The following is a 14,885-nucleotide window of genomic DNA, read 5'->3' as shown; positions in this document are numbered from 1 at the left end:
ATCTTTGGTGAAGCCTCAAGTGTAGATACAGGTATTGGCAACAATACTTATTAACTGAGAGACCACCTAATTTCCACTTAAGGCTTCTGATGGCATTTGAGAGTAATTTAAACAGCCCCTGACACAATGTAAATCAAAAAAAGCAATTTAAAAGTCCTCACAAAATTAGATGCCATCAGTGAAAACTGCATCCACATTATCTTTTTTTACAAAGTGTATGCACCTTCATTTTAATTGTAAGGAGCGATGTTATACTACAACTTTCAACCTCATCAAACACAAGACTTCATTCTACCACAAGGTTTCCCTATGTAATTTGCTTGGGTGGGCAGGTAAACAAAATGGTTCTTAAATTCACAAACAACACAAACATCAATGTGTTTTGGGTATTTCTAAGGTACCGGGCTTTCTGAGTTTGGTTAGATAGCCCTCATTGTCACTGGTTTGCTTGTTTGCTTCACAGTGTTTTCAAAACATTGACATTGAGGATTACAGACAGGATTGGCTTAATTCCCAAGCTTATGTTAACCTCTGTGAAAGGTTTTTGGTGAAGAAAATGCTGAGCGTCTATTTTAGGAAAAAAAAAATCTTAATTTGATATTTTCAAAATAAACATTTTAAGAGTTCATTCAAGAACTACATTTAACACTGAATTTTAAACTCATTTGGGAAAAAAAAAAATCCAACAAAAACCAGGACACAGCTGAGATGTCACTGCAGCCACAATATCTATATTCAACCTGAAATGAATGTTCCCCAGTTTTTCATTTCAGTAATAAACAATGAAAAACACCTGGGTTATCCCAATCTAAAATTTATTTGAAATTGAAACTTCCTGTAGTTCTTTTGGTTAAGTCCTGAATATTAGATATTTGCATAACCCTGATTCTGTAGGCAAGTCCTTTAGCTATTCTTTAATTGTGCTGAAATGGAAGAGACCAGGGGGGATAATTTAAGAAAATGGGGATGGCCAATAATTTTCCTTTTTCTCCTACCTTTTAATTTACTTAAGAGCTTTGTTCCCAGACTAGCAGCCATAGTGGAGACTTCAGTAAGATAAGAATACACAAAAACTTTGCAGTGGTGAGGCTGACTTGATAGCTTGTGATGACATGAAAAGAAATCCCTTCTAACTGGACCTGCAGTCCAGGCAATGCAGCTAAAGCTTTGACTACAGATAACCTCACTTAGCATTGTTATCTGTAATGAAAAGCAAATAGAAAAGTCTTCCACCATACATCCAAAGTTACCTAAGACCTACAAAGAAAGTTTCTTCTCACACAAAAAGCTTTTTAACCAGTCACAGACTTCCACTTAAATAACAATTAATTTGAAATATTTTAAAATAATGTCACCCTATGTTAACCGTTTTTAAAGCCACCTTCTGAAAATAATGTGCATACAAACATACACTGAGTGTTTGACATGCTTGACATTGTCTGCTTAGTTCGTGAACAGTGTAATTGGTCCAAATACTGCTTACAAACATAACTGCCTTACTGCATTAGAAATACTGAGATTGCATTCACTGTAGATGCAAGTTTAGATGCAAGTTAACTGTCCAGTTGACTACCCATTTTCATCTATGAAATTGAACTTAGTAATAACTTTAAAATTATGCCTGTTATTTTAAAAATAACAGCCAAAAGTCAAGTAATTTAGCAGTATCCACACATGGTTGTTCTTGCCAATAGTAAAATTATTTTTCAACAGAATTATGTCTATTACCACAAATATAGACTTTTTTGAGGTACAGAAACCCTATCTCAAAAGACTTTTCCATTTTTCATATTTTCTGGTAGGCCTGCACTCAAAATCCCTTTGCAAACAAACGTTTAAAACCTAAATTGCGTGATCATGAGACAGAAATCTTGTGTGTCACATTTATTGTTCTTGTTTGTCCCATTTATGGTTCTTGTTTACTAGAATCTGTTGAGGTTTTTGTCTCAGCTTGCTTAATACCAGGTCTTGGCCCCCTCCTTTTCAAAGGACAGTCTAAATGGTGATGAGACATCAAGATGAGCTGCAGCTATCTCTTTTTTCTTCCAGCAGAGTGGGTGGATCAATTTCTGGATAAGTTTTCTGCCCCTCCTCTCTCAAGTGCAGGCAATCCTGCATCGGAGGCAAATCTGCCCTTTTGAACAGCTTGCAGGACCAGGGCGTATATGTCCCCTTATCTGACCAGCAGGGATGGGAAGATCTGCAGCTCCAGTTTTAGCATCGTGTGAATCACTAGTCAGCTTACTGAAAATACTCCAACAAGTCCTCCAGAGAGGAATTGGTACTACTCTTTCTTGAGTTTAAGGAAGAAACTAAAGAAAAAACTTGTAAAAATGAAGTTATGCCGTACACCATAAAGAAGCAGTACAAAGCATCCACGTTTTTTGTTGGTCTGCTCTGCACCTTTAAGAATAGCCAGATACATCCTGGGATAATTAAATACTTCAGCATAAGCAGGGCGAAACAAACAAACAAATCCCAGGCCACTGGATAACTGTAGTATATACATTAAGCCATTTCACAAATGAAATTGTGCTGTAGTCAAGACCATTTTGGAAAAGGGGAAAAAAATTACTAAACCAAAGGGGAAAAATAATGACTCTAAATGGGGCAAAATAGCAGATCTATTGGAAACATGACAAAAACAGGATGTTAAGGAAAAAAATTAAGTGGAGTCAACAAGGTTACACATAAGTAACACCTTAACATTAAAAGAAATCTATTTACCATTTTGACCCGGAAACCTCTTCCATTAATTACTAAAATCTATTTACACAGCAACTAGATAAAATCAATCTGATTGCTCACACTATTTTTGGCTCACTTTGTATGGGCTCTGAGCATTCAACAGACCGACTCTAGAGGAGTCAATGTTTAGATGTTCTGCGTTTCCCTCCTTTGCCACCTACAACACTATCCTAGCCATGATTTCTGGTATGTAAGCGCTTCTCTACGGGATATGCACTATTTGGTTCCTGGCTCTGTCCCCTTGCCCCCAGCAGAGACATGTATGGAGGCCATGCTTCCTTTCAACCATATATGGAGGCAAAGCATCTCTACTGGTATCTCTACCCAGCTTGTTATGAGGGGTTCTGACAGGCCCCATGGCTGAGCTCTCTTACATTAACCAGACCAAGAGCACAGTACAGCAAAAGTAGAAAAGAAAGACAAATGGAGAAAAGAAGACAGAGGACAGTCAGTCCTTGGAGAATTGGGAGAGACACACACCTTCTTCCACACTTACTCCCATTCCCCCTAGAAACTTCAGGTAGATTCCGAAAGAAGTGATATCAATACCTTATACATTGATATCAATACAGTATTTTTCTTCCAAAGTGGGATTGCTCCAGGTACAATATCCATAAAATTTGGGCCTGTCAGTTCAGCAAAGATACAGACACAAATACAGAAAATTTGTATTCTGTCTTGGAGAACACCTCCTGTTAGGTAGGCGGAGTCTTGCACAACAGAAAGTAAAATCTGCCTGCGTCAGCTGTGCTATAGCTGGACGTAAGTATAGAGGAAAACTTTCTGAGACTCAGGTGTGTGTTTGGCTTTAATTTCAGTAAACAGAAACTGCAGAAATAAGCAGAGTCTGTTTAATTAAAAAACATCTTGACCATGTGACTTGGTTTTTTTTTCTTATATCTTGGACAGCTGAACACTATCAATTTATTGTTATGATCTTACCAAACTTATGCCACAAGCCAGAGTTGCATTTTCTGTGCAGTGATTCTGAGACTAAAAAAAACCGCTTATTTTTCCCCCATATTTAATCAGATCCAAATTAGCTTTTATGTGAAGCTCCACCTACCTCAGCATATAGACATCAAAGAATCATATTAATTTTCTTACAGCATAGCCTGTCCCAGTCTGGGGTGTATTTTCAGCTATGGTTCTCTGGCAGCAGCTTGTCATTTAATCAAAACAAGTTCTCATTAGAGGACAGAAAATTGCTCAGGTCTTGAAAGGCACCCAGAAACATGCCTGGTTTGATTCTGATTTTAGCCACACCACTGATGGATTTATCTGGTGGTCTGACCTTGGCTTTCAAGGGAACGTCTGCCTGGTGCCGCTATGGACCGGTGATGCTAGTGAATAGCAGTGATGCATGTCCCTCTCTAATCTCAGCTGGCAGAGGCTGCTGGCTTCAGGTACTTACTTGAAGGGCTTTTCTCCAGTGTGTGTCCGGATGTGGTTGTTGAGGGTTGTGGCACCAGCAAAAGCACGACCACAGTAGCCACACTTGAAAGGTCTGTCGCTGGAATGCGTAACTACGTGGTTCCTCAGCTCTGAAGGTTGGGAGAAAGACTGGGAGCAGTGACCACACTGGTAGGGCCTGCAACGGGAAAGAGAAACACCATGCCATCAGTGCTTTCTATTGCCGCGAGCAGGAAAGCATGTGGGCATGACCATCTGGTCTTCCCAGAAATTTCCAGAGAGCTGCAGGTGCTCTTCTCTGGGGCTTTCCTGAGAGACACATACCCAACACTTCATGACCTCTTTAGCAAACGTGAAATGCTTGTGCAGGAATTCACTGAGAGTCTATAGGCATCATGCCACACAAGACATAAGTTGGCAAGCTAGTGAGCCTGCACTACACATCCTATGCCTGCCTTATTTCTCCCAAACTCAGCATGGTACTCCTCAGCCACAAAACACTCCTCATACATCAGAGCTAAGAGACTGACAAAATCCTCTGCTGGTGCCAGCTACAATCTCGCCTACTAACGCATGTTTGATTGTTACACCTGTATCTCAGGAGGATTCTGTGATTGTTTGCAAACAAATTATTCATGTTGTTTTGGAGGAACCTAGGTTTTTTGAGATCACCTTTTTCAATGAGAGACATTGGAAAAAATAACCACGATGTTACAATTACCTTTCTATTTTCTTATTGCTATCCAAAATATTTGCATTTAATTAACACATTTCTCCCATTCAGATGGAAAATGCCTTTTTCTGATCTTGAAATGAAACCCAACACCACAGTTTGTTAAAAACAAACATAACAAACAAACAAAACTACTGAGATGTTACAAATTCAGAATCATAACAGACTGCAAACATGAAAAGAAAAGGATGCAAGACAGCAAGATGAGACAGGACTGCTGAAATTCAAATACCACTGCTATCTAAAATAAAATGTGAAGAAACAATGTCTATATATTGTTGTTTGGTAAAAGTGATTTAATATCAACATCCTACAAGGTTTCTTTTTCTTTTCACATTTGATTTAAGTTAGTGACAGAGTCCTATATGCTCATCAGATTTTTTTTAAGAAAAGTAAGAATTTTTCTAGAGAGGTATTAACAATTTTTACCCTGCATAACATTTTAAGGCACAGCTCTTGATGTCTGCATTTCCAGAGCAAATGGTCAACACCAACTTAATTGCCCTCTCTTTAATACACATGCATGTTTAAATGGCTAGAAACTGAAACTAAAGGGAAGGAGACAATGGTGACCAAGCACGTACAATTCAATTAAGTGCAAAATAAAGTGAACTATCTCATTTGTCAAGTGAACTGCTTAATTGTGGCTACTTGCATCACTGAACACAAATACTATTATTTTACAGTGCTTCAGAGCGCTGAACCCTGATTGTAGAATTTTTTAGCTTGATTAATAGCTCAGTATTGGTCAATAACTCAATAGCTTACAATTTTAATTACTTACATTTGAAAATCTAACTGCTCTCCAACAAGTTTGAAAGAGATATATTAAAGCTGTGGAAAGGTTACTTAATCTATATGATATGTCCCTTAAAAAAGTACATGAATATATGTAAAATATTATTTTAAGAAAAAAATAAGTACCGAATATCTGTTTCTTATATTGGAAGACGAGTAGTAACATGCCTGGTCTTCTCCCTTTTTGAAGTGCATGGTTAATTTGCACAGAAAGTATTTATCAAACTTGACATGAAAATTCAAGTGGTGGTAAAACAAAGATGATTTGTGAATGCAGACTTATATGTTTATTTATTTTCAAATCAAACACTTTTAAGCAAAAAGAACACATTAAGATATTCTGTATCCAAGAAACATTGATTTTTTTAATAGTGAAAGGGACCATTAACATCTATTAGCCTCTGGTTATCTATTTTTAACAGCTACCACAATAAATGATACAACACTACATAAAACCAATTAATCTTTTATTTTTTTAACAGTCAATGTGATTAATTTCATACTGTGAAAAGTCACACCGTAACTTGTCTATAAATAGTCAAAATTCCAAACCAGTTATAACTGAACGTTGTGATGCCAAGTAAAACGTTTTTACCCCCTACATTGGCTCAAAACAAATTTCTTGCTTACAAAGGATATTAATATATGAACTCAGAATACATTTCACATGCTGATGCACAAGAAAAAGATCCCTGTAAAAAATCACCTATTGTTAGATCACTTTGATTTTATTTTTAGCATTCATCCATATCTTGGGAGAACAACTGTTAAAGAAGTTACCTTTCCTTTGCAGGGGATGCATTTCCGCAGTTTATACACAGGCAATTCTGATTAATACTAAAATGGGAAGAACAAGTAATTTTTTCAAGCTACATACATAGCACACATTAAACAAAGCTAATTTTAAAAAGAGAGCCTATAAATACTTTGAAACACTAGAATAATTTTAAAATGCTATATCTAATTTTCACAATCGCTAATTCAAATATGCAAAATTTTGACAACTTTTGGACACTAACATTTTTTCCAAGAGGAAAAAAAGTCATTCAATAAGTATAAAAGTTATCATTTTGTTCTCTGGTAACCATTTTACTGTGCTCAGAATTTTTTCTTGGCAGAAAATAAAATCAATATGTTGTTTTTTTAAAAAATAAAAGTGGTGCAGAAGGAACAAACATGAGCAATGCTCGGTTCAGTGAGTACATTGACACAGGCAGAGCAGGGCTGTCTTTGATGTAGCACTTATGTCTTCTGCCATCACTTTGGTCTGCACTGGGACAATGAATTAAGATGGTGACCTTTTTATAGCAGAGGTTTGCAGACAGAAGGACCAGGGACATAGTAACAAACCCAGTGGTCTTCATAAGCTGTATTTTCAAAGATGTGCTGCTAGACTGAATGCAGTCCCAGCCCAGAAAAAACTAATTTCCACCAGAATAACCGAGGACATAAGGTACCTTCTTGAGCTTCAAGGTATTCATGTGAATAAAAGCATAGCTGTGTTACAGCCCAGATCTGTGTTGATGCTCCGGAAAATTAATGTTCAAACAAAATGAATGTCCGTCACTTCATATGTGAAAGCCTACATAACTGAAATATTCCTTTGCAGATGTACAGGCAGATTTGCAAGCATAAAAGTAATCAGTTTGACAAAACAGGTGTACCAGAACCTCAAAGTACATGCTGTCTGGAGAAATTTTCTTTCCTATAAACATTTGCTCTCCAGCTATTCTGTACCAGAAACAGCATGGTTTTGAATGTCCTCATCATTGCATTTTCTCTACAAAGGGCCTTGTAGGCCCTTCCAGATGTAAATCAAGTCTGATCAAAATCTTCTTATACAGTATTTTTAAGTTACATTTAAGAACAGCTAAACTGATGTATAGCAATGTGTAGATGAGAATGATGTGCTGACAGCCATCAAAAGCACTTCTAATGTTTTTCATTAAACACCTACCTACATATTTTGCTAGTTCTCTGTTTTCCTGTCTGAGCTTAAAGGAAGGAAATCTACTTACCTAGAAACAAATTCTCCCGTTAGAAAAATTACACTGTTGTCGTTAACCCCATGTGCCATCAATAAGCTACCTGGCTTTACTAACATGTAGAAGCCACCAGCTTTTTCTAGAGACTGTAATCTTACAGTCCCTGACTGTATGGTGGCCCACTATAGGAACATAGGCCATTTAAAGTGGAATTCAGAAAGGAGTAACTGCAATGTAATAGATTGCAGGTTTTGTAGTTATTTAGATTTTGAGCTTTTCCAAGTTTTTCAAGTTACATTTTCAAAATGAAACCAGTCAAGAATACTTTTCGCTCCCTAATTTAGATGATCTCTTGAATGATTTTCCTGTTTGATAATGTCTTTTCCCGTCTTACAGTTTTCTCACTTTTGTAGCTGATTTTTTCTGGGTGAAACTACATCATATATAGGACCAGTAAAAAACCTGTGTTCCCCTGTGAGGCTTATTGATCGTCACCAAAGCGCATGCTTTGTGCAGAGGATGGCTCCCTTAGCATGCACAAAGCATGTTAAGGGATAACAATAGAAAAATCCATATCTTTACATCTGGAGCAGCTGCTGACAGACAGCTGCACAGTTAGATTAATTCTTTTTAGATTTTCATTTAGCAAAAGTGACATGCCCTTTAATTACTTATCTTGTACTATTCCTTTGCTAGAACAATATACTTTCTAACCCCTGACTTCTAGGTATATCCATATGAACTTATTTTCTACATAGTAAATAATTCATGCTCTGAATTATTAGAATCCTGAAAAACCTTATAATTATTTTCCACCGAATTTTCAAATTCTTTCCTTTATGATGAACAGGTTTCTAGTGAGGCCTCCTTGGAAGTGAATTTACTGTTTCCAAGGGGCATGTGCAATCTCAATGCAATCCTTAGAAGAGGAATTGCTTGTGATGGTGAGCTTCTGAATACTGCTAACTCTATCATTGAAACACCGTGACATCAGAGAGACAAAATAGCACATTGCTGTCAATTTTTTCCCCTAGAAAAAGCTAGAAAAGCACCAGCTGAAGGAAGAGAGACTGACTTGCAGTTGAAAATGCTTTTCTCCTTGTTGAGAACTAAGAAGAAGTAAAAAACCAACTTGACTGATGTCAGGGACTCAAAGCGTGAGACGCAGGGCTCCATTGAACGCAGGGCAGGGTTTCACGGCATGATAGGGGGAAGGCTGTCACACCACAGCCTCTGCAAAAAAAAAAGTGAAAACAGGGCACATTGAAATGGGGACAGCATCAGCTTTCAGGGCCAGGCCTTCATACGACACATGGCATTAAGAGCACAGCTGCAGTCACAGGAGTTAGGTCACAGTTGTCCTGATGGAAAGGTGTTTTGGTGGGATGTCTTCTTCCAGCAAGTGGAACAAAGAGGCTGGAGAACAAAGTGACAGCTAGACATACTGCTAGGCTGCACAGAGAAGCAACCCTAGCATCAGTGTGGTCACGGGTGGCTTACATTCAGTACGGCTGGATTCTGCATCCCCTGTTGCCTCGGCACTCCCCTTAGGCAGCACGGTTACTGCCCCGAGCGCTCCCGGCACAATGCAGCACTGGCGATGGCAGAGCTGGACCCACTGGGAGTTCTGGGATTGTCTCTTACAAATGTTTGTGGAGGAAGTAGCAAAAGCAGACAGCACACTTGAAGCATTTTCAAACTTCTGAAGCTGTCAGGGAGAGGTGCTGCTCTGTGCACCCTTTGTTGTTATTAACTATGAGCACTGGGAGTTTGAAAACCTTTGTGAAAAGATTATGCAAGACCAAGCGTTCAACTCAGCATGATGTTTACTTTAATTCAGCAATATCCCATAGCCACTCTATAAACAGAAACAGACAACTCTTGCTCACACCATTTGCTTTGTTTAGGTCTGTTTTGGGAGATGTTTAAATTAATTAATGGACATGGGGAGAACATCAAGGTCAAAGACACAGAACCCGTAAAGAAAAAGGATAACATAAAATGGTCTGAGCCATGATCTTGGAGAAAAGGAGCTATTAAATTGGCAACTTCAATCTTCAAGGTCCTGTTTTTAAAAACAACTCACTATGTAATATTAAGGTGCTACAGCAAAACATGAGTACAATAATACATCTTGATTAAACAAGAATTGTAAGGGCCAGATAATATCCACAATCTATCAGCCATGGACACACATATAGAGTGGGTTTTCTCTCAAATTATCAGTTTAAATACATAGCAAACAATGAGACTATATATCACACAGATGTACATATTTTATATAAAAATGTGCCACAGACAGCTCTTGGGAACTGCAGCCATCTGCCTTCCCTCAACACCAATACATCCTGAATTTGGTGATCATAGTGAGAAAGAAGAAAGATGTCATTAAAAGAGACTGCATCATTATCAGAATAGTGGGTACTGTTAAAAAAAAAAAATAAAAATCTTTCTCTAAAAATGATTCATTGTGATCCAAGGCTTTTGGTTACCCTTTATGGACACACATACACCACACCCCCAGATAGGAGGAAAAAACAAAATTAAAAGAAAAACTGAAGAGAAAATAGATTTCTCATGTATGCTTCAAGAAATAGTTGCTCAAACTGCTTCTCTCTGAGCAAGGCATAAAAAAAAGTCCCAGAGGCTCAAAAAGTCCCAGATTTGAAATCTTGATGAATTTAAATCTTCACCTCCCACCTCCGCTCCAACCTCAATTACCATTAAGTTTCAAGAGAAGCCCTACAAAGCATAACAAGCCAAAAATATCTTGGTGGAAAGGGAGAAGTAAATTAGAGTAAAACAGTAAGTAATTTAAAGTTAATTTTAATTTAAATTAAAATCCTAATCTCGATCTAAACAACAGACACGGTAGATTATTTTAATAACTCTCCCTATTTTGGATTTATCATTTTAAAAATTATTTTTATTTATTAAATGATCTGCCTGTCAAATAGGGCCATTTATCTCTTACTGACTAGCAGAATTAAGTATATTTTGGCCTTTTTAAATGTCAGCTCTCATTCAGATGTCTTCTGAATCTAAGTGGCTTTAAAGTAATTTAGTTTTTTTAGTTTCTCAAGCCCCAAGTAGTCTGCTTTTCTTAAATTTTGGTCCATAAATTAGACTCGTGTGTAGATTCAAAGATGTTTTCCCTGCACCTCACGCTGTAGGTAATCAGAACTGTTGAAAAACAAATACAAAGCCAGAATAGATAGTCTAAAGTCATTTCCTAGAGAAGACAGCCCCTGCTGCTTCAGTCACATCAAAGATATAGTGGCTGGTGTGCTCACAAATTGCTGACAATAAATGGGGAGCTGTTTATCAGCCGGAGCAGTGTTGCAGATATTGTTGAGAAAATACAAACCAGAGAGTTGCACCCAGTACTTCAGGCTGGCAGGCAGGTATTCTTTCGCAAATCATACCTTATTTTCTTGTCTCCAGCAAATTTTGTACAACACTTTAGGAATTTTTCATCTGGAGAAATGCAATATGTTTAAGAAACCAGAGACAACTCTTTTCCAGCCACTGTATCACTAAATAACTGATCTACAGGTACCTGCTAAGAGACAAAAAGCTGTCTGTGGTGTAAGCTCAACCTGTATTTATTTCTAACTGGGCATATGAGAACACATAACTGCAGTTATGAGCTGCAGTAACTATTAGTCTGCTCATTTCAAACACTGAATGAACTGCAGTGAGCTTAAACAGAGTCATGGAACTGACATCCCACACAACACTCCAAAGAAGACCTATTGGGAAATGCTTTTACAGCAGCTATGTTGATGGCACACCTCTCAGGAACAAAGAAGGTATTACAAAACTGGCCTCTGCAAGGAGTTTACACCATTTATTTAACGAAAACCTAGAGATGCGAGCCATTTTTCAGTACACAGGGAACACAGGTCACAGAACAGAGCACTGCAGTACCTAGTATTTATGCAACAGATTGATGCTAAATATATCTTGCAACCTCATTTGGGTTTTATGATCTTTATATAACACAAGAGAAAAAGGTTCTTAAGAACAGGATTCACAAAACCCAACCAGCCAAAGAGGAAATCAGCTAAATTAGCCAGTATCAATATTGAGAATAAGGCGTTAGCTATTATGTTTTGAATCTTCCTGAAAGCCTCTGGGTTTCAACACTTACAACTTGAGTCTTTCCTTAGCTCCTCTCCACCCCAGTCCTCCCTAAACCTGCTGACTCCTTTCTCTAGTCACCCTTTGCTCTCTTTGCTCCTGGGGGAGCCAACTTGTCTTCTGATCTAGATAATCTTCTTACTATGCTATAGGGTATTCTGAGCTAAAAATGCTCTACGCTTTTTTGTTGAAGCTGTTCTATGTGGACAAATCAGGTAGGTACAGGAGGCAAAACAGTAAGATGTCATGATTCAGTAACCTACTAATGAGGATGTTCACCTCTAAGAGGGAATACTTAAAATCCAGCTTGTGTTTCAGGCAATATTTGACACAAGATGCTTAGGAGAAAATAAATAAAAATAAAAAATTAAATCTCTCACCTCCAAGATGTCAGACCTAATTGTAGGATAGACTTATCCTCATTTTCTTTCTCTGACAAAATGAGTATTTAATTATCCCTTAGACTGCAGAACAGCCCCATTAGGAGAGACTCGTCTTGCATTAACTACTATCTGCAACTTGACTCTTCATAAAGGAAGACACAGGTTCAAGTGAAGGAAAGGATGAAATCTAAGCATCACACCTGGTTGGATAAATCACTGAAAAAGTATGTGGGGGAGCCTTTTCTGGACTCCCTGACGCAGCGTTTTATGCTTTACAGTATGCTTATGATGCTTTAATACTGGAAACATGACAGACCATGAAACTTAGGAGACTGGACCTTTTGGGACCTATATTCTACATTGCAGCAGTTAAATTGGCAGTTGCGTCCTACAGCTTCCTTAGCTGTTTGTTTCTGCTAGGCCAGCATAAAATTCAGAAAATGTTGAAAGGGATTGTTTGCATTCACAATATTATCAACTCTTCAAATTCTATGAAGATTTGCATGGAATCTAGTTTGCCCTTAGCATGCTTGACATTTCTTCCTGGAAAACTGGATTTATGCTCCAGTATCTCCACACCCACAGAATCACACAAGCGTATGTGTACACGTAGATAACCACGTACACAAAGAGACACAGACATGCATACAAACACACGCACAGACTCACTGTTGACTATTTTTTGGAGTGTTTATGGTTAAATGTAATTCACAATTAAATGCTGCTTTTAGAACCAGCTCCCACGGATTCAGCTGTTCTGCTCAAACCTTCTTCACAGCTGAAGAAGAGACACAACATGGGCACCTTTTTTATTGAATTAATTTGATTTTTGTCTTTTGTCCTGCCAGCTATCAAAATTGTCAAATAAACCAGCTTTGATTCATAAATAATGGTTCCATTATATTTACTGTGCCACCGGTCAGAGTACCTGAAATTTTAATTCACTTGTTCAGCTAAATTTCATCCTCAGTTCACGGCCATAAAATTCTGTATTGACAAACTTTCAAACCAACTTTGACTCTGAGGTATCTAGTCAACATTTTTCTTCTGTATGGATATTAGTTTATTGAATAAGTGGCATCTGTTTTCCTCAACATCACTAGTGGAGTAGGTATTTCCTTTTGACAGCTTTGCACGATTTATGGGTTTGCATGCTCTGAAGAAAAATAGTACTAAGCAAAAAATTCCAATTCATTACCTCTTAGTACTTAATTAAGTTCATACACATTGCACACTATAGGTGAACCCTGAAATGACTGTGACAGCCACTGAGCAGCAAGTTAGATTATCTTTGGAAGACAGAGAGACTTTTAATTATCTTGACCTCATTTTTCCATCTATGATATTCATAAATTTTCCTTCTATTTTGTTGCCTCCATCAGATGTACCAAACCATTCTGAAAACAAGATTATATCCTTAGCTATTTCCTTTTATCTGCACATTTAGGCACCAAATGTTTTTACAAATAGTGAAGTCAAGCAATGGTTTTTATCAGCTTACTTCACACAGCTGCAGATGAATTATGTTGTACAGGCTCCTCCTAATAATGGTTTGGTTTTGGAAATGATAACAGCTTGATAAAAGAAGAAAGCGGTGGATCTGGCTATCAGTAGATACAGAAATAAAGAGAGCCTGGGCTTTACCTGTCAGGGTTCTGCGTACACACATGCATCTGTAAGAGGATCCGCTGGGTGAAAGTCTTAAAGCACTGCCCACATTTCCAAAGATGCCAGTCACTGAACTCAGAATTTAGTTGGCTTGTTGAAGTTGGGCTTGCAAGAACTCGTTGGTTTTTGACACTGATCTGGTTAAATCCTGACTCGATGGACCCAGACTTATCCAGGAGAGAAAAATTTCTGCTACACGGAGTCTGTGGAAATACTATGGATCGCTGTGGAGTGGCAGGGGATAGTTTGCTACTTTTATTAAATGGCTGTAGGGTGTCTTGTCTGGACATGGCCTCCATTACAGTCGAAGGGACATTCACTGGGAGAAAACAAGAAAAGTAAATAAGATCCTTTTTATGCCTTTTTAAAACTAATACAGTGTTGGGAAACACCAAAAAAAAAAAAACCAACATCAATTTTCTTGACACTAGAATTAAACAACTTTATTTTAACAATGCACAAAAAAATGGGCTTGAATGAGACAGTGATCTGGATGGATGATGCTGATTCTGTGACACTGAAATGAAAACTCATGCGAAGGAGTGTCTGAGACTGAAAGGACGCAGAGAAGCCTGACTGTGATATACGTTTATTGCACAATGAGATTGTCATCTGATAGAAAATGCTGCTGCACGTATGATACCCTGACTCTGCATGTTGCAGTCAGCATGTCCAATTGCTATATCACAGACAAGCATGAATTTTGAGAGCACGGGGAAAAAAAATCCTTGCTCAGACACTCCTTGAGATACAACAGGGCTTAAATATCTACGGCAGCAATAGTTCCCTTATCTTCTTAAAGGGCAGCCACTAAGGTTATTATACTATTACATCCCAGAAATAGTCACACAGTCAATACAATATAGTCAGTGACTTCACCACGACTTGTATGATTAAGGCTAATAGCAATTGGATCCCCTTGAGACAATGCAATATATAGGCATAGATATCTTTGTGCATCAATTTCCCACCTGCAAAATAGAAACAAAAGTTGTTTCTAGTCCCATGAAGGTC

The 14,885-nt window shown here is 37.9% G+C and overlaps 1 protein-coding gene across 1 annotated transcript in view; it reads right to left on the bottom strand.

Annotated features, from left to right (window-relative positions):
* The window catches only part of PRDM6 (PR domain containing 6), a 74,457-nt gene that overhangs the window by 3,034 nt on the left and 56,538 nt on the right, over positions 1 to 14,885 (bottom strand). Inside the window, exons 6-7 of the mRNA XM_009893824.1 lie at positions 13,848 to 14,190; positions 4,163 to 4,339 (exon numbers count right to left, since the gene is read on the bottom strand). Of these exons, the coding sequence (XP_009892126.1) occupies positions 4,163 to 4,339; positions 13,848 to 14,190 (520 nt within the window). The remainder of the gene's footprint in view (positions 1 to 4,162; positions 4,340 to 13,847; positions 14,191 to 14,885) is intronic.

This window comes from Charadrius vociferus, unplaced genomic scaffold, assembly GCF_000708025.1.
Source record: "Charadrius vociferus isolate BGI_N301 unplaced genomic scaffold, ASM70802v2 scaffold158, whole genome shotgun sequence".
Taxonomy (NCBI): domain Eukaryota; kingdom Metazoa; phylum Chordata; class Aves; order Charadriiformes; family Charadriidae; genus Charadrius; species Charadrius vociferus.
This window is presented reverse-complemented; position numbering and strand designations above follow the sequence as displayed.